Source organism: Gymnoscopelus microlampas (genome assembly GCF_963454915.1).
Source record: "Gymnoscopelus microlampas genome assembly, chromosome: 2".
In the NCBI taxonomy this organism is placed as follows: domain Eukaryota; kingdom Metazoa; phylum Chordata; class Actinopteri; order Myctophiformes; family Myctophidae; genus Gymnoscopelus; species Gymnoscopelus microlampas.
In genome coordinates this window covers 56453057-56474162 of record NC_139939.1, presented here as the reverse complement: position 1 = coordinate 56474162, position 21106 = coordinate 56453057, and the positions used below count along the sequence as shown (strand labels likewise).

Here is a 21106-nt window from a genome sequence, read left to right as displayed (position 1 = left end):
TTTTACATTAAAGGACGACTTCACCACTTTTCAACATGTCTTCATATAATAGGTCCTCACTAATGCTCATAATAAAATTATACCATTTTTTTCTACTTAGTCTGTGTCTCATAGGAGGGCTGTGGACAGTCCAGAAACCCGTCTACCAGTGACATCATCGTTAGGCAGGATTTTTTTTCCCAAAAAGATTACACATTTTGTATTCAGATTTTTATTAAGGCGAGAACAATGGGATCTATGATTGCATTGCAACTTTCCAGGAATACAAAGCCTGCAGTTTCTATTAGCTTGGATTCCCCATCGATGATGTCACTGGTAGACGGGTTTCTGAACTGTCTAAAGCCCTCCTCTGAGACACCGACTGATTAGAAAAAAATAGTACCATTTTATCATGAGCATTAGTGAGGACCTATTATATGAAGATATGTTGAAAAGTGGTGAAGTCGTCCTTTAACCACTTGAACCCTAGCACCCTATTCTGCGAACTTTAGCCAAAAATAGCAGATCTACAAGCTCACAACGCCACGCAGCGCAAGGCGTTGTGAGCTTGTAGATCGGCTATTTTTTTGGCAAAGAGGTATAGGTGTAGAGGGGAAAAGAGCAGACCAAGTAAAACAATACGTTTAATCTGAAACTTTTATACAATATAGAGGGGGTCCCTGCCTCATCTCTCTCTCAGCTAGGGGGTCCTGGGCCTGAAAACGTTGAAGACCCTTGGGTTAGGGGTATTGTATCATACTGTGACTGAGATTGTGCTTCGTTCTGTCACAATACATGCTGGGTCTCGCTAAACCATTGGTTCTCAAAGTGGGGTCCGAGGACCCCCAGGGGTACTTGAGGGGGTTCCAGGGGGTCCCCAGCTAAATGATGGACAGGGACCAAATGGACCCTTATGGGTCTGTAACTCTGAGAGTGTACAAATGGAACCAAATGTACCCTAACGGGTCCATTTGGTTCCATTTGTACACTCTCAGAGTTAAATTAGCTTTGATTATACAATATGAATTGGGGTCCCAGAGACATACATGCCATTAAATGGGGGTCCGTAGCTTAATGCATGTCAAACTGGGGGTCCTTGAAATTAAAATGGTTGAAAATCACTGCTAGAGAGCCGCAAAAATCTTCTCTTATGGGGGTCCCTGTCTTATCTTTTCAAATGGGGGTCCGCGGGCTAATAAGTGTCTATTTGGGGGTCCTTGGCACGAAAAAGTTTGAGAACCACTGCGCTAAACGCATTCACACTAAAACCCGTTTACCATCATTTTTCCGTTTTTTTGTTTTTTCCCCCCCGACCGACAGAACAAGCTGGCGGAGATCCTGTACGACTCGACGCGCGTCAGCTTCACGTACGACGAGACGGCGGGCGTGCTGAAGACGGTCAACCTGCAGAGCGAGGGCTTCATCTGCTCCATCCGCTACCGGCAGATCGGCCCGCTGGTGGACCGGCAGATCTTCCGCTTCAGCGAGGACGGCATGGTGAACGCCCGCTTCGACTACACCTACGACAACAGCTTCCGGGTGACCAGCATGCAGGCCGTCATCAACGAGACGCCGCTGCCCATCGACCTGTACCAGTTCGACGACATCTCGGGCAAGGTGGAGCAGTTCGGGAAGTTCGGCGTCATCTACTACGACATCAACCAGGTGTGTGTACTAGATCGATTTGATTGATTGAAAAATGTTATTGACCAGTGGTGGAAAAAGTACTACATTTGTTTTACTTAAAGGAGGAGTTCACCCAAAAAATGACTTATTTTCTATCAATTGCACACCCTATGAAGCCTTGAATCCATGGATTCTTTTTTGTTTTTGTCGCATTCCTAAGCTAATAATTTGATTCCCGTCTCCTACCGGCTAATGTATCCGGTAGGAGACACAAAGTAGATTATTTGTGTCTCCTACCGGAAATACACACGGTCATCAAATTATTGATTTAGGAATGCCACAAAAACAAAAATAAATCTATGAAATCAAGGCTTCATGGGGTGTGTAATTGATAGAAAATAAGTAATTTTTTGGGTGAACTCCTCCTTTAAAGGGGAAATCCACCCATTTTCAATATTTAACTATGTCATTAATATAGCATAAAGGAGTTGTGTGGAAATAAGAAAAAAGTTCCCCCCTTTCTGTGTTGCCTTGAAATGGAGGATTGATTGTGGGTTTAACATTGCAAATTACAACATGATGAGTCATCATGTTGTAATTTGCAATGTTAAACCCACAATCAATCCTCCATTTCAAGGCAACACAGAAAGGGGGGAACTTTTTTCTTATTTCCACACAACTCCTTTATGCTATATTAATGACATAGTTAAATATTGAAAATGGGTGGATTTCCCCTTTAAGTAAAAGTATCAATACTGCAATATAGAAATACTTTGTAAGTAAAAGTCAAAATTGACTTGAGTAAAAGTACAAAGGTATTGGTATCAAAATATACTTAAAGTGCAAAAGTAGAACGTACTCATAATGCAGAATGTCCCATTTCACAAGTTTTCAAAAAATATTTTGAAAATAGCAGATCAGTTTTTAGCAATTCGAGGAGAAGAGAGGAGAGCAGGAGACCTTTGAACGAGTTAGTGGATCAGAAAACAAAGAGGAGTAGAATAAACAGACAGTGATATTGAATCCAATATTGATTCTGCGTATATTGACAGAGTGCTCATTATGTTCAATATTGATTTAATGTCAAAACAAGAATCTAGCACTGTGACTTGGCATTAGCTCTGTTGCATCACAGTAAGAAGGTCCCAGGTTTGAACCCCCGGCAAAAGTGACCTTTTCTGTGTGGACGTTTGCATGTTCTCCCCATTTTTGCACCGGGTACACCGGTTTCCTCCAGCGCCAAAAGACATGCATGCTATAGTACAGCAGGTCCTGCCAGCCAGTGCCCTTGACCAAATCACTGGCCTTTACGAGCGGAGTTTGTCCCTGAGCGCTGCACTGTGGCTGCTCACTGCTTCTTAGGATGGCTTTGAACACAGAGGAACCTTTGCAAAGGACAGTATCAAATGACCATTAACCCATTCAATCCGGGAACGCATCTGTGTCATTTTACAATTTCTTTGGCTAATCAAAAATAGCAGATCTACAAGTTCGGGGTGCCGCGCTACGAACTTGTAGATCTGCTATTTTTGAAAAGAAAATAGCAGATCTACAAGCTCATAGCGCGGCACCAAGTGCCGCTTGTATTTGAGCTTGTATTTATTTTTGAAAAGAAAATCGTGAAAATGTGTGAAAAATCTTGAACTTAACATTTTTAAATCTTTGATTCTGGGGGGTCCCTGGAACAAAATACTTTTTCATGTGGGGGACCCCCAAAACTATATGTTTTTGGCCACCGACCCCATCAAAGTGTATTGTTCCAGGGACCCCCCAGAATCAAAGATTTGAGTTAAAGATGTTGTTTAAAAAAACATATATATATTCAAAGATTTGCACACAAATAGCAGATCTACAAGCTCATAGCGCGGCACTCGGTGCCACGCTATGAGCTTGTAGATCTTCTATTTTTGAATAGCCAGAGTAAACTAATGGTTAAAGTGGTTACACAGATGTGTTCCCGGTTTCAATGGGTTAATGAAGCAAAATCCCGCTCACTGCTCCTGCTCAGCAGACCCCAACCCCAAGTCCATTCAAACACTGACGTTTGGGTCCCTCGGGGGACCCATCATTAATTGGTCATTAAATACAGAGGACAAATCTCTCCCCAAGGGGACAATGAAGTAGAATCCAATGAACACGGTAAAGGTGACCGTATTAAATGTAAAAAATGTCAATGTTTCTGTCTCTTATGGATTTATTAGTTGTGATATGAGAGTATATTAGTATTTTATCCTGATCGCGTTAGCTTGACTCATGTGTCGAAGAAAGAGCCATTTGGATTGTTAATTATAAGTAATTGTAATAATACTGGTATCACTTAATAGAAGTAGCAAGTACTTGCATGCAGAAAAAAAGTAGGAGTATGGTTTGTGGTGGTGGTAGTAGTAGTAGTAAAACAAGGCAATCCAGAGGTGTGCATAGTTGAGTCATTTTATTAGTTTTTTTCCCCAAAAAATACTACATACTACGGTATATAGCGTAACACTGGTCTTCTCCCAGTGAGGACCTCCCTAGGTAGACGTTCGGGAGGCATTCGTACTATATGCCCGAACCACCTAAGCTGGCTCTTGTTGACACTTGTTGACGCCCCTTCAGGATTTTTGGCACGCTCTATAGTCGAATCTGATTGGCGACTAATTGCCAATAGTCGACTGGCAGTCGACTAAGGACACACCCCCCCCCCCAAAAAAAAGAAAATCCCCAAAAAAAGTTTTATTATTATTTTTTATTTTTTTTGTTGCATGATTTGACTGAGATTGGCAGTCGAATCAGTCTGATTCAACTTCAAATCTCTCAGTCAAGTCATGCAAAAAAATATGTTATGCAATAGAGGAACATTCCATTTGGCCGTAGGGGTGCTTAGTGTCTGATTTAACATAATACTGTTGGTTTCTCCCAATAAATCATGATGTATATCTTATTTTTGGCAAACTATTAGTTAATTAATAGGGTTGTCCGATATTGGCTTTTTTACCGATAACCGATATACCGATATTGTCCAACTCTTAATTACCGATACCGATATCAACCGATACCGATATATGCGGGGATTATTGTGATTAGGGTAAGCTCAAATTTCATATCACACACACCATATACAGTAAGAACTCCTGTAACTTATTTATAAAGCTAAAAAAAAAAAAAAAAAAATGTTTTTCAAAAACCGATACCGATATTTTCCCGATATCAATTTTTATGCTAATATCGGCCGATAATATCGGGAGGCCGATAATATCGGACATCCCTATTAATTAATATTTAAAAAACTAGGCCAATCTCTCAGTCAATTTTTTTTTATATAATTTGACTAAGAGACACGCAGTCGACTCGGACCCCGCCGCGACTAATTAGTCGACTATTCGCAGGGCCGGCCCTAGGATTTTCGTGGCCCATACAAGATTTTTTTTGGTGGCCCCCCGCCCCCAAACACCCCCATTATAAAATCATTGTCATTTTTTATTGCTTACTAAAATAATAACACTAGTTGTTGGATAGGAGATACATGACATAATTACAATATGAAAGTTAACATTTTTTTTTTAAAAACTTTTTTTTTTTTTGGCCCCCTAGTGGTTGTGGCCCTAAGCGACCGCTTATGTTGCTTATGGCAGCGGCCGGCCCTGACTATTCGACTAGTCGAGTTCGGGCCTACAATACACTGAACTGAACTGCTCTCAATTTAAAGTTTAACAAATGTCTTCCTTCCTTTCCAAATGTTTCTCCTCTCCTCCTCGTCTCCATCATCAGATCATCTCCACGGCGGTGATGACCTACACCAAGCACTTTGACCAGCACGGGCGGATCAAGGAGATCCAGTACGAGATCTTCCGCTCCCTGATGTACTGGATCACCATCCAGTACGACAACCTGGGCCGCGTCACCAAGCGCGAGATCAAGATCGGCCCGTTCGCCAACACCACCAAGTACGGCTACGAGTACGACGTGGACGGACAGCTGCAGGCCGTCTACCTCAACGAGAAGATGATGTGGAGGTACGTGGGGGACATTATCGTCAGTGGTAGGGAAAAAAGTACTCAAATGTTTTACTTAAGTAAAAGTATCGATGCTGCAATGTAGAAGTGCTCTGTTACAAGTAAAAGTCTGGTGTTAAAAATTTAGTTGAGTAAAAGTACAAAGGTATTGGTACCAAAATGCACTTAAAGTACCAAAAGTACTAAAATGTTTGAAAATAGCAGATCTACAAGCTCTCCCGCCCTCTTGAGTTCAAAGTCTCCTCCTAAAAGTCCTTTGTTGTTGTTGTTTTGCTCCTGCAGGTACAGCTACGACCTGAACGGGAACCTCCACCTGCTGAACCCGGGGAACAGCGCCCGGCTCACGCCGCTACGCTACGACCTGAGAGACAGGATCACTCGCCTGGGAGACGTTCAATACCGCCTGGACGAAGACGGCTTCTTACGGCAGCGAGGAGCCGAGATCTTTGAGTACAATTCCAAAGGTACAGTGTACACGTGTGTTTTATTACCGATTATATAAGGGAGTGAGAAGTTCAGATATGTGTAATAGGGAATGCAAGGCCGTTCAGTGATTTAACTCATTCGAGCCGGTAACGCGTCTGTGTCATTTTAAGATTTACTTGGCTATTCAAAAAATAGCAGATATACAAGCTCATTGCGCGGCACTCGGTGCCGCGCTATGAGCTTGTATATCTGCTATTTTTTGAAAAGTCGTGAGAATATTTGAATATTTATATATTATTTTTTAAAGCGATCATTTGTAACTCAAATCTTTGCTTCTGGGGGGGTCCCTGGAACAGCATATTTTGAGATGGGGGTCCGCGAACAAATACATGTAATTTTGGGGGGTCCTTGACATGAAAAAAGTTTGAGAACCACTGATATATACAGTAGCGACATACGTAAAGATTTAGAAGACATTTGTAGAATCCCCAGAAGCAAAGATTTGAGTGTTGAGAGAGACTTATTTTCACGATTTAAAAAAAAAATCATAGCTCATAGCGCAGCACTCTGTGCCGCGCTATGAGCTTGTAGATCTGCTATGTTTGAATAGCGAAAGAAATCTAAAAATGACACAGATGCGTTCCTGGTCTTAATGGGTTAAAAAAAATGCGCAATACAATTTTAAAATCAATTCTGAACGCCTCAGGTGCAGTGCAGCGGAGCAGAGGGGAATGTGGTCATTATTTTCTAGTTCTTTTTTTAAGAAAGTCTATCTGCTGTATTTTAGACATTTGGAGGCGGGTTGATTGATTTCTGCGGTCAGTGTGGTGAATAGTGAGTCGAGGTTATTAGTGATGGAAGGCGTGGATGAGAGTTTATTTTATTTGGCAGCAATACTAAAACACAATTGTGTATTTACTTGTTTTTTCTTGTCCATTGTATAATTGAAGTTATTAAAGGAGTAGTTCACCCAAAGAATTACTTATTTCCTAGCAATTACACACCCCATGAAGCATTGAATTAATGAAAATTTTTGATCCTAAGCCAATAATTTGATTACTGGTGGTCTATCCGGTAGGACAGGGGTCTTCAACGTTTTCAGGCCAAGGACCCCCTAGCTGAGAGAGAGAGCTGAAGCAGGGACCCCCTCTATATTGTATACAATTGTGTTTCAGATAAACATTTGCTATTCTTTTCCCCCTCTACACCTATAACTCCTTGACAAAAATAGCAGATCTACAAGCTCTCTGCTATTTTTGGCTAAAGTTCTCCTCAGAATAGGGACGCTAGGGTTCAAGTGGTTAATGTAAAAAAAAAAAAATCCTATCACACAAAGATTTGGCGGACCCCCTGTAGTAACTCTGAGGACCCCCTAGGGGTCCCGGACCCCCTGTTAAAGACCCCTGTTCCTGTTTAAACACTGTGACTGACAGTGTCCCACCACTGCTCCTTCTCCCTGGTCCATCGTGCTGCATGTTCTCTCCAGGTCTGCTGGTGCGTGTCTACAGCAAAGCGGCCAGCTGGACCATCCAGTACCGCTACGACGGCCTGGGGCGCCGCGTGGCGTCCCGGAACAGCCTGGGACAGCACCTGCAGTTCTTCTACGCCGACCTCAACTACCCCACCAGGATCACACACGTCTACAACCACTCCAGCTCCGAGATCACCTCGCTCTACTACGACCTGCAGGTCAGCTCAACCGCTCCACCTTGAGAGTGGGGTCAACCCTATGTTCCCTCGGTTTAGGATTAGGCTTGGGGTTAGGGTTAGTTTTGAGGGAACATAGGGCTGAGGGAAAGGGGGAAAAAAGCTATGCTAAAAGAATGACACAAAATTGTAATCCATTGTACCTCATTCATCAGCGAGACATGTAATACATACAATACATTACAACACCCATAGCAGGGGAAAAAAAGTCCAGTTGTACTTTGAGGACAGACGTGTTTTTGGTCATTGGTTCTCAAAGTGGGGTACGGGGACCCCCAGGGGTCCTTGAGGGAGTTCCAGGGGGTCCCCAGCTAAATGATGGATTAGGCACCAAATGGACCCTTAATGGGTCTGTAACTCTGAGAGTGTACAAATGGAACCAAATGGACCCTAACGGGTCCATTTGGTTCCATTCGTACACTCTCAGAGTTAGATTAACATTGATTTTACAATATGAATTGGGGTCCCAGAGCTATAAATGCCATGAAATGGGGGTCCGTAGCCCTAATGCATGTCAAACTGTGGGTCCTTGAAATTAAAATGGTTGGAAATCACTGCTAGAGCCGTAAAACGTCTTCTCTTATGGGGGTCCCTGGCATGTCTTTTCAAATGGGGGTCCGCGGGCTAATAAGTGTCAATTTGGGGGTCCTTGACATGAAAAGGTTTGAGAACCACTGATGTAATACATACAATACATTACAACACCAATAGCAGGAAAAAAAAAAATCTAAGTCCAGTTGTACTTTGAGGACAGCCGTGTTTTAGGTCATGGCTGTCCTCACAGTAGTGTGCATGTGTAACCATCTGGTTCCCCTGGAAACGAACCATCTAGCACTCAGTCAAAGGGGAATTCCCAACCTTGACCTCAGGCAGGTGTACTAAGTACACCTGCCTGAGGTCAAGGTCGGGAATTCCCCTTTGACGGAGTAGGCCCTTCTCCGTTAGAACTGCACAGTGGTGGAAAAAGTACTCAAATTCTTTACTTAAGTAAAAGTACCAATACTGCAATATAAAAATACTCTGTTACAAGTAAAAATCCCAAATAAAAAAAGTAAAAGTACAAAAGTTTTGGCATCAAAATGTACTTAAAGTACCAAAAGTACTAAATATATCTACAAGCTCTCAACGCGTCGCGATGCGACGCGTTGAGAGCTTGTAGATCTGCTATTTTCAAATAGCCGAGGTATAAAATAGGGTTAAAGTGTGTATGTTTAATTATATCATAGTTTAGATCTGAAAAGTAACTAGTAACTAAAGTTTTCAAATAATTGTAGTGGAGTAAAAGTACAATATTTGCCTCTGAGATGTAGTGGAGTAGAAGTAAAAGTATTGGAAATTGGAAATACTCAAGTAAAGTACAAATACCTCAAAATTGTACTTAAGTACAGTACTTAAGTAAATGTACTTAGTTACTTTCCACCACTGGAACTGCAGTAGGCCTACTTTGGTGCTGTTGCTGATGAGTGATGATCAGCCAATAACACTAGTTCAGTGCTCATGTTATTTGTACTAAAGTAGACTGTGTTTGTGGTATACAGGGTACCCAGTACAGTATAAAGTGTTTCTATTGGTTGTGGTACAGGGTCATGTGTTTATAAACTGTTTCTATTGGTTGTGGTATACAGGGCCATCTGTTTGCCATGGAGATCAGCAGTGGGGAGGAGTTCTACATCGCCTGTGACAACACCGGGACCCCACTGGCTGTCTTCAGCAGCAACGGACTCTTACTCAAACAGGTAGGACAGACACACTGTGTGTGTGTGTGTGCGTGTGCGTGTGCGTGTGCGTGTGCGTGTGGTGTGTGTGTGTGTTGTGTGTTGTGTGTGTGTGTGTGTGTGTGTGTGTGTGTGTGTGTGTGTGTGTGTGTGTGTGTGTGTGTGTGTGTGTGTGTGTGTGTGTGTGCGCGCGTGTGTGCGATGGTTTCATGTCCAATGTACATTTCATTGATTGGGGTTAACACAAAGTGTGTGTGTGTGTGTCTGTGTGTGTGTGTGTGTGTGTGTGTGTGTGTGTGTGTGTGTGTGTGTGTGTGTGCGTGCAGGTCCAGTACACAGCGTACGGGGAGGTGTATTTCGACTCGAACCCAGACTTCGTGCTGGTGATCGGCTTCCACGGAGGTCTCTACGACCCCCTCACACGACTACTGCACTTTGGACACAGAGACTACGATATACCTGCTGGCAGGTACGGCCGTCATCCATCCATCCATCCATCCATCCATCCATCCATCACCCATCAACTACCCCCTGAGCATTTTTCGGGCTATTAGACGTCTAAAATACATCTAAAAGGCTAGGCCAGGGGTCTTCAACGTTTTCAGGCCAGGGACCCCCGAGCTGAGAGAGAGATGAAGCAGGGACCCCCTACTCTATATTGTATAAAATTGTGTTTCAGATTAAAGTTTTTTTTTTTACTTAGTCTGCTCTTTTTTCCCTCTACACCTATAGCCTCTTTGCCAAAAATAGCCGATCTACAAGCTCTCAAGAGCTTGAGAGCTTGTAGATCTGCTATTTTCGGCTAATGTTCCCCTCAGAAAAGGAATTCTAGGGTTCCAGTGGTTTATGTAAAAAAAACGAAATCCTATCACACAAAGATTTGGCGGACCCCCTCTAGTAGCTCTGAGGACCCCCTAGGGGTCCCGGACCCCCTGTTGAAGACCCCTGGGCTAGGCTAAAACCGGGTTATAACTGGTCTAACAGTGAAAGTTGATTCAACGGCTAGGCTTAGCCTAGACGTTGAAACAATGTCATTTCAACGCCTATACATATAGACGGTTTATGACCTGACACAGCCCTCACTGGAGATGACGCTTAAAAACAGCTAATCAGCGTCTAGGCCAGGGGTCGGCAACAGGCGGCCCGCGGGCCAAAATTGGCCCCCCAGAAATAATATCTGGCCCGTGAGATAATTTTGAAAAAAAATTTTTTTTTTTTTTTTTTTTAGAATTTTTTTTTTTTGTTTTTTTTTGGGGGGGAGGAATTTATTTTTATACAGTATCAGACCGATATCTATTATATCCAAATACAGAAAGATACAGTATGAATGATTTACTGAAAAGTGTTATAAAAAAAGTATTAAAAATTAATGTTAAAATAATTATAAATACTTATTTCATAGAACCTGAACCCACTTTTGAAATCATGCACTCATAAACACGATGCATTTTAAAGGATTTATAACATTTTATAGCTAGATTAGAGGAAAATGAAGAAGAAAAAAAAAATCACCAGAAAAATCGCCTGTGCTGATATTTAAACCGGAAAAAATGTTGATTTATATTGGTCAAACAGAACCGAATTAGACCCAAATTAGACCCGAATTAGACCGAGTTAGACCCGAATTAGACCCGAAAAATTTACTTGCGTGTTGCGCGCGTGCATGTTCGCGGGGAGGCCCGGCCCGCGATGGAATGTCTGGGAGTGATATTGGCCCTAGGCTTATCTCAGTTGCCTACCCCTGGTCTAGGCTAAGCCTAGATGTTGAAAAAACATTCACTTTTAGAGCAGTTATAAACCGGTTTTAGACGGACGTCTAATAGCCGACTATGGCTCACTGGGTAACTAACTAACTCACTCACTTACTTACTTACTCACTCACTGACTCATCAATGCATTCATTTGCGATTCATTTCTTTCATTCATCTGTCCTTGGGTTCCTTTCATTATCTGCTCTCCCTGTTCCCCACAACGTGGGTGTGTGCCTCTCTCAGAGTTAAATTAAAGCTCAGTATTCTGTGGGTGTGTTGCTGTACAGGTGGACCACCCCTGACATGGGCACGTGGGTGCGTGTTGGCAAAGACCCCCAGCCCTGCAACCTGTACATGTTCAGAAACAACAACCCTGTCAGCAAGATCCACCAGGTCAAAGAATACGTCACAGGTAAGATGTACTGTACTCTCTAACACACGTAGAATATATGTTTATCCAAGATCCACCAGGTCAAAGAATACGTCAATAATACGTCAAGAATGAGATTTAGAACCCACCCCACACCAGTGGTGGAAAGTAACTAAGTACATTTACTTAAGTAATGCACTTAAGTACAATTTTGAGGTATTTGTACTTTACTTGAGTATTTCCAATTTCCAATGCTTTTACTTCTACTCCACTACATCTCAGAGGGAAATATTGGACTTTTACTCCACTACAATTATTTGAAAACTTTAGTTACTAGTTACTTTTCAGATATAAATTATGACATTATGAAACATATATTAACCACTTTAAGCCTATTTTATATCTGGCTATTTTCAAATATTTAGTACTTTTACTTTTGGTACTTTAAGTACATTTTGATGCCAATACTTTTATACTTTTACTCAAGTAAATTTTGAATTCCGGGCTTTTATTTGTAACGGAGTACTTCTACATTGCAGTATTGATACTGTCACGGGTTACTCCTACCGGCTCGCTAAACACCATAGATAGGAGCGACCCTGACCTGAAAAGTGTGTGTGTGGGTGCGTGTGAGCGTGTGTGTATATGGCAAACTAAAACAACATCTGGCACTGTTCCCCCCCACGTCAACAACCCCTCAGATCCACTCACCTACTGGCACCGGCCAGCTCTGTCGTTGGCCAACACAGCCGGAGCGAGATGCTGGATCTTTCACTGTTCAGGTGCGGGGATAATAACCCACGTTCTTTTTATGGTATTTTTCGGTTTTCTTCTTTTTTCCTTCCCGTAGGGTTTTTGTGATATTTATGTATGTATTAGTCTCTGTACAACACCGACGCTGGACATCATTACGGTGGGACCGTCAGTAACTTATTCTCGTACGCGAAGCTCCACTCTTCTTACTTATTTAGAAACTACAAGGCACAGTTGGACAGCGCTATCCATCCGTCGCTTATCTTCTAAATCCTTAGTTGAGATGTGGCCTCCGGGTGTACTGTGGACCGAACGTTACTGACTCCCAAACCGTGACTCCAAACAACCGAGCCGCCACGCTCTTCAAACACTTCCTCCTTCTGTCCCTGCGTGATGACGTTCACTTATATAGCCGTACCTCCAGTGGCCGGCCGCCGTTGTGACGTACAGAAACAGTGCCAAAACAATAAATGAAAATAAACAAAACATGTGTGCAGGATGTGAAAAGATATGTATGTATATATGTGCCTACATTGCCTACTGCACAATATCCTAACATCTCCCCCCATAAAGAAAAGAAAAAAAACATTTTTTCTTTACCCTACCACTACTCTAAATCATCTTCTCCTTTACACCTAACCTCTCACCCCGCTGCCCTAGAAAGTGTGTCAGCAATGACGTTATCCTTCCCTGCTACGTGCCGTATACACAGATTGTATTGCTGTAGGACCAGACCCCATCGGAAGAGCCTCTGGTTCTTGGTCTTAAACTTCTCAATAAAAACCAGAGGATTATGATCAGTATAGACCACAACCTCCCCACAACCATTGGTCACATAAATTTCAAAATGCTGCAAACCTAACACTAGGGCCAACCCTTCCTTCTCTATGGTTGAATAGAGCTTCTGGTGACGATTTAACTTCTTTGAATAGTAGGCCACTGGCATATCAATACCACTGCTGTCTTCCTGCATGAGCACCCCTCCGATACCCACATCACATGCATCTACCGCCAACTTAAATGGTTTCCCAAAATCAGGTGCCGTTAACACAGGCTGACAAGTTAAAATGGCCTTCACTTGCTCGAATGCTCTCTGACACTGCTCATTCCAAGTATACCTCACAGTCTTCTTCAAGAGATTTGTAAGCGGTTCTGTAATTGCTGCAAAATTTCGCACAAACTTTCTATAGAATCCACACATTCCCAGTACCCTCATCAACTGTTTTTTGGTCTGAGGTACAGGAAGACCAGTAATCGCTTGTACTTTAGCAGCACGAGGGCGGACCTGGCCGCGTCCTACTACATGCCCCAAATATGTCACTTGGGCCTTGCCGATCTCACTTTTTGCTAAATTAATCACTAGTTTTGCCTCGGCCAGCCGTCCAAAGAATTCTTCTATCTGAGCTACATGTTCTTCCCAAGTGTCATGGTACAACACCACGTCATCAATGTAGGTCACACAGTTCACCAACCCTCTGGTGACTTGGCTCATCAGGCGCTGAAAACATGCTGGTGCATTTCTCAAGCCAAACGGAAGAACCCGAAATTGATACAACCCATCTGGAGTCACAAATGCTGAAATCTCCTTTGCACGTTCCGACAAAGGCACCTGCCAATAACCTTTCAACAAGTCGAATTTTGACACATACTTAGCTGCACCTATCCTATCAATGCAGTCTTCAATCCGGGGAATAGGATATGAATCCGCTTTACTTACTGCATTCACTTTGCGAAAATCTACACACATCCTGATACTCCCATCCGACTTAGGAACGAGTACAATAGGAGAGCTCCAATCACTACTGCTAGGTTCAATAATATCATGCTCTAGCATGTATTTTATTTCTTCCCTAACTGCAGCCATTTTCCCTGGGTTTAACCTATAGGGATGCTGTTTGATGGGCAACGCATCCCCTACCTCTATATCATGTTTAAGCCCAGAGGTTAACCCCGGAGTATCTGTAAACACAGCAGGAAATTTCTGGATCAGAGCATGCACCTCAACCCCCTGCTCTGGCTGTAGATGTTCCACCACCTGACCCCACTTGGCCATCACCTCACTATTTACCAATCGTATTCCCACTGGCTCCAAACTCTCTGCCCCACTATCTTCCTCTGTTTCACTCTTTTCTATGTTAATAGCTACTACTGGCCTCTCCCCCCGACCATGATACAACTTCAACATATTTATGTGACACAATCTTTTCTTCTTACGCCTATCCGAGGTATTAATGACATAATTAACATCATTTATCTTCTCCCCAATCAGATAGGGTCCACTAAAACGAGCATGCAGGGGGTCTCCCCTAATAGGCAACAGTACCAGCACACTGTCTCCCACCTTGAAACTACGCGCCTGCACGTTTTGGTCATACGTAGCCTTCATTTTCTCTTGGGCCCCCTTCAAATGTTCTCTAGCAATCCCACATGCTGCTCTCAGTCTGGCCTTAAACTCTGCTACATAATCTAAGATGTTCACCTCTGTCTCCTGTCCCAGAAACTTCTCCTTCACCAACTTTAACGGTCCCCTTACTTCATGTCCAAAAACCAGTTCAAATGGACTAAAACCTGTTGACTCATTTACTGCATCCCTGGCTGCAAATAGCAGAAAAGGGATCCCTCTGTCCCAATCACCTGGGTCCTCCACACAGTACGTTCTAATCATTGTTTTCAACGTCTGATGATGCCTCTCAAGGGCCCCCTGAGACTGTGGGTGATATATGGATGACTTCAACTGTTTTATACCTAGTTGGTACATTACTTCTTGAAACACCCCTGACATAAAATTGGATCCTTGATCAGATTGCACCTCTCTGGCCAGCCCATACTGTGTGAAAAACTTTATTAGTGCATCTAACACTGTCTTTGCCTTAATATCTCTCAGGGGAATTCCCTCCGGATACCTCGTAGCCACATCCATTATTGTGAGCAAATACTGATGCCCCCTTTTTGTTTTAGGCAGGGGCCCTACACAGTCTATCAACACCCTAGTAAAAGGCTCCTCAAAAGCGGGTATCGGAATCAGTGGTGCCCTGGGAATAACCTGGTTTGGTTTTCCCCCCACCTGACAGGCATGACATGATTTACAAAAATGGACTATATCCTTATGCATTTTTGGCCAATAAAAATGCTGTTGAACTTTGGCTTGCGTTTTCCTTATTCCTAAATGCCCAGCTGTCGGAACCTCATGAGCTAATTTAAGAATGTCCTCTCGATAACAGGGTGGGAGCACCACCTGATACACTACCTTCCACTCTTGATTAGCAGGACACTCCCTAGCCCTCCATTTCCTCATCAGCACCTCATTGTTCAAATAAAATCCCTCTGCTTCATTCTCCATTTCCTCCTGTGGTATCGCACTCTCACACAGTTTCCCAATATCTGGGTCCTCCTGTTGGGCACTCACCAAATCATTATGAGTAAAAGTCTTAATCGAGCCCTCGACATTTGAAAAAAATACATTGGCCACACTACTCTGAGGAGTCTGAGCCTCACCTGCCTCGTCTTCCCTTTTTGCCTCAATCTCCATTCGAGCCTGTGCTCGTGTCACTACACAAGCGGGAAATATTCCTGGGAATTCATCTTGTAACCCCTCAGTCTCCCTTGACAAAGCTGGAGTGGTAGTAATCTCCGGGTCTGCATATACCTTGTCCCCGGCTAGGTCATTACCCAATATAAAATTCACCCCTGGTACCGGCAAACTGGTAACCACCCCCACGGACACCAGCCCACTCACCACCTTAGACCTTAATGTTATTTGGTGAATCGGTACAGATATAAACTCCCCTCCAACCCCCTTAATGAGAGCATACGTCTTTAGAAATGTTCTATCATTCTCCCCAACATTTTCTACTAACAGAGATTGACTGGCTCCCGTGTCTCGCAACACTACAACAGGACTCTCTTTCCCATCGACCATGACTGATCCTTCTGAAATAAACTCTTTGTACATCGCCAGGGTTCTCTCCTTTTCTCTCCTCTCCTCTGACTCAGGGCCCATCGACACCACCCCCACTGGTTTTACTCCACCTTCTCTTCCCACATCATTTTGCAATTTCCAACATTCTGCCTTAATGTGTCCTTTTTTACGACAGTAATGACATGTTGGCCCAGATGGCATTGCTGAGGGTACCCATGGCCTGTCATTCCTCACCTTCATCCCTACCCTGGAGTCTCTGTTATTTGATACTCCAAAATCCTCCTGTACTTCGTGATAACTAGTACTATGTTTCGTACTCCCAAAGTTTGTCCTGTGCGATAATTCATACTCATCTGCCAACATGGCTGCCTTTTGTAAATCTTCCACTTTATGATCTTCCAAATGAGTTTTTATTCCTGGGGCAATGCTATTTTTAAACTCCTCTGTTAGGATAAGCTGCCTAAGTTGACTATAATCCTGATTCACATTTCGGGCCCGACACCACCTATCAAATGCCATTTCCTTTTGTCTGGCAAATTCTAAATGTGACTCCCCCACTTTCTTCTGCAAACCCCGAAATCTCTGGCGATAGGATTCAGGTACTAATTCATAAGCACCCAAAACAATTCTTTTTACTGTCTGATAGTCAGCCGACTTTTCCTCATCTAGAGCTGCATACACCTCTTGAGCTCTTCCTGTCAATGCGCTCTGTGCTAGCAGCGACCAATATCGTGAAGGCCACTTTAAGCTGTTTGCCACTTTTTCAAATGACAAAAAAAATACCTCAACTTCTTTCTCACAAAACTTGGGCACGAGGCATATATTACGCCCCACCTCAAATGCTTTCTCACTTTTCCCCACTCCGTGCTCCAATTTTTTTATTTCCAATTCAACCCTCAATTTTTCCTTTTCTAGTGCAATACGAGCAAGCTCCCGCTCTGTTTGCTCCCTTTCCTTGATTCTCACTTGCTCAAGCGTTACTCGTTGTAACTCTACTGATGACAAATGCTGTCGAGTGGCGTTATCAAGCGGCTCTCCCCCCACCCGTTGCACCAAAATCTCTACCATTTCTCCCTTCTTCATCTCCGGCGTTAATGCTACTTCTAAATGTTCGGCCACTCGCCGTAAATCATCTTTTTTCAGATCATACCATTCGCTGAGCCTGCGAATTTTCTCTAAAAATGCCTCAGGCGTAAATTCCTCACCCATGTTTACTTTTACTGGTTAACTCCTCGGCTACTAATTGTATAACAAACAAACTACAAAATAAACGGTTCAGTAAAGACGAGCCCCCATTTGTCACGGGTTACTCCTACCGGCTCGCTAAACACCATAGATAGGAGCGACCCTGACCTGAAAAGTGTGTGTGTGGGTGCGTGTGAGCGTGTGTGTATATGGCAAACTAAAACAACATCTGGCACTGTTCCCCCCCACGTCAACAACCCCTCAGATCCACTCACCTACTGGCACCGGCCAGCTCTGTCGTTGGCCAACACAGCCGGAGCGAGATGCTGGATCTTTCACTGTTCAGGTGCGGGGATAATAACCCACGTTCTTTTTATGGTATTTTTCGGTTTTCTTCTTTTTTCCTTCCCGTAGGGTTTTTGTGATATTTATGTATGTATTAGTCTCTGTACAACACCGACGCTGGACATCATTACGGTGGGACCGTCAGTAACTTATTCTCGTACGCGAAGCTCCACTCTTCTTACTTATTTAGAAACTACAAGGCACAGTTGGACAGCGCTATCCATCCGTCGCTTATCTTCTAAATCCTTAGTTGAGATGTGGCCTCCGGGTGTACTGTGGACCGAACGTTACTGACTCCCAAACCGTGACTCCAAACAACCGAGCCGCCACGCTCTTCAAACACTTCCTCCTTCTGTCCCTGCGTGATGACGTTCACTTATATAGCCGTACCTCCAGTGGCCGGCCGCCGTTGTGACGTACAGAAACAGTGCCAAAACAATAAATGAAAATAAACAAAACATGTGTGCAGGATGTGAAAAGATATGTATGTATATATGTGCCTACATTGCCTACTGCACAATATCCTAACAATACTTTTACTTAAGTAAAACATTTGAGTACCTTTTACACCACTGCCCCACACACACACTTACAGTACACACAAAATGTCAATACTTTTCAAAAATAGTGAAAATCTATAAACTCACAATGAATCGCATTTGTGACACGATGTGAGCTTGTAGATTGGCTATTTTTGGACCCAAACTCTTTCCAAAACTGTTTTGGAAACAGTTTGGGTCCCAGGGGTCCCTTACTAGTAATGTAGTGGAGTCAAAAGTAAAAAAGAAGAAACAATAGAAAGAAAATCAAACTGAAGTGAAGTACAGGTACCATTTGCACACCCACACAACAAGATCCACCAGGTCTAAAAATACACCACAGGTAAAGATGAACCAACGGCAACACCATATGTTTGTGAAGATATTTGCATCCGGTGTGTGTTTTTGCATCAATTTGCATTCTCCTTCAAGATGTGTATATCATACATCTTGAAGGAGAAATGACGGCATATGCAAATGAATGCTAGCCTACGGGATGTGAATAGACACCTGCACAAATACATAATGTTTGTACAGCTGTCTGTCGATTCACATCCAGGTTTTCACGTTCTGTGTGTAAAATGCTTATTTCAAACCCAAGTCTTGTTTTTAACCCTTTCAATCCGGGAACGCATCTGTGTCATTTTAGATTTATTTTGGCTATTCAAAATTATATAATATATACGAGCTTGTAGATCTGCTATCTTTTCTTGAAAAATCTTGAAAATGTGTGCAAATCTTTGAATATGTATATATATATATATTTTTTCTTTAAAGCAAACATTTGTAACTCAAATCTTTGTAACTCAAATCTTTGCTTCTGGGAGGTCCCCGGAACAATATAGTTTGAGATGGGGGTCCGCGACCAAATTCCTTATAATTTTGGGGGTCCTTGACATGAAAACAGTTTGAGAACCACTGATATTATAGTAACATACGTTTTTTCAAGACATTTGTAAATCCCCAGAAGCAAAGATTTGAGTTAAAATGTTCGCTTTAAAAGATATATATTCAAAGATCTGCTCACATTTTCACGATAGAAATAAATAAATAGCAGATCTACAAGCTCATAGCGTGGCACTCGGTGCCGCGCTATGAGCTTGTATATCTGCTATTTTTGAATAGCCAAATGACACAGATGTGTTCTCGTTTGGAATGGGTTAAATTACTGCAATTGCGCGTGTGTGTGTGAGTGTGAGCGTGTTAGGTTTAGGTTCACTGAACAAATGAAACAGATCCCAGCGGTGCAGCATGCATATTTGATCATGTAGATTAATTGTCAATATGAATGTATGTTTTGCTCCATAGCTGAGGAGTTCTATAATCTCATAAGTAAGTAGGTTCTATAGTGACATCTATCCTCTTTAAGTGATGCTACCACACAACGCGTCCAATCACATTCCTTTCCGTGGGTGCTCGTTTGAGAACCAATGCTTTACAGGATGTTTACATAACATTATTAACGTTCTTCAATCGTTCTTGTGCCTTATGGATCAAACCCAGAAACTTGTGATTCAAATGCAAAGCGCGGCTCGATCGACTACTGAGCTACCCAATACAAAACTCAAACTGACAAGCAGACATACATAAATATTAATGTAGATCTGTCAGCCCTGATATGGGTTATTCAGTAGTGGAAGAATACTCAGATATTTTACTTAGGTAAAAGTAGCAATACCGCAATATAGAAAATACTCTGTTACAAGTAAAACTCCAGTATTCAAAATGGTACTTGATTAAAAGTACATTGGACATTTTGGACATTGGCATCAAAATATACTTAAAGCAACAAAAGCACTCAAATGTTTTAAAATAGCAGATCTACAAGCTCACGACACTATTTTCAAATAGCCTTTGTATAACATAGGGCTAAAGTGGTTAATGTATGTTTTATAATATAGGCTACTAATTTATATCTGCGAAGTAGATAGTAAATAATTGTAGTGGAGTAAAAGTACAATATTTTCCTTGGAGATGTAATGGAAAAGAAAAAATGTCTAACTGCCAACTTGTCTAAATGTCAACTTTACGTGATACTAATTAAGATATTTATTTAAAAAAAGAGATGTAATGGAGTAGAAGTAAAAGTACTGAACATTGGAAATACCCCAGTAAAGTAAAAAATACCTCAGAATTGTACTTAAGTACAGTATGTGAGTACATGCACTTAGTTACTTTATACCACTGGAGTTATTGATATGATATGGGAGTTATTATTTACAACTGTCTGTCTGTCTGTCTGTCTGTCTGTCTGTCTGTCTGTCTGTCTGTCTGTCTGTCTGTCTGTCTGTCTCTCCAGACATCAACATCTGGTTGGTGACGTTTGGCTTCCACCTCCACAACGCCATCCCAGGGTTCCCCATCCCCAAGTTTGACCTGACACAGCCCTCACTGGAGATGAAGAAGAGCCAGGTGTGGGACGACCTGCCGGTACGTTAGCCCCTGTCTGTCTGTCCCTCGTCTGTCCCTTTGTCCTCCTGGCACTGCAGGTCATCAAATTATTGGCTTTAGGAATGCGACAAAAACAAAAGAATGTCCATGAATTTGAGTCTCCATGATGGGGTGACTAATCAATAGACAAAAGTCATTTTGGGGGTGAACTATCCCTTTAATACAGTGGTTTTCAACCAGTGGTCCGGGGACCACCAGTGGTCCTTGAGGGGGTTCCAGGGGGTCCCCAGCCAAATGAATAGTTAGGAACCAAATTGACCCTTATATGTGTCTGTAACTCTGAGAGTGTACAAATGGAACCAAATGGACCCTAACGGGTCCATTTGGTTCCATTTGTACACTCTCAGA

The 21106-nt window shown here is 42.6% G+C and overlaps 1 protein-coding gene across 6 annotated transcripts in view; it reads left to right on the top strand.

The window, feature by feature from the left end:
- The window catches only part of tenm3 (teneurin transmembrane protein 3), a 663973-nt gene that overhangs the window by 635082 nt on the left and 7785 nt on the right, over nucleotides 1-21106 (top strand). For all 6 annotated transcript variants that reach the window (XM_084080238.1, XM_084080236.1, XM_084080237.1 and 3 more), the window contains 8 exons: nucleotides 1300-1644; nucleotides 5353-5597; nucleotides 5880-6061; nucleotides 7510-7712; nucleotides 9356-9466; nucleotides 9772-9914; nucleotides 11484-11608; nucleotides 20607-20737. In XM_084080238.1, the coding sequence (XP_083936364.1) occupies nucleotides 1300-1644; nucleotides 5353-5597; nucleotides 5880-6061; nucleotides 7510-7712; nucleotides 9356-9466; nucleotides 9772-9914; nucleotides 11484-11608; nucleotides 20607-20737 (1485 nt within the window). The remainder of the gene's footprint in view (nucleotides 1-1299; nucleotides 1645-5352; nucleotides 5598-5879; nucleotides 6062-7509; nucleotides 7713-9355; nucleotides 9467-9771; nucleotides 9915-11483; nucleotides 11609-20606; nucleotides 20738-21106) is intronic.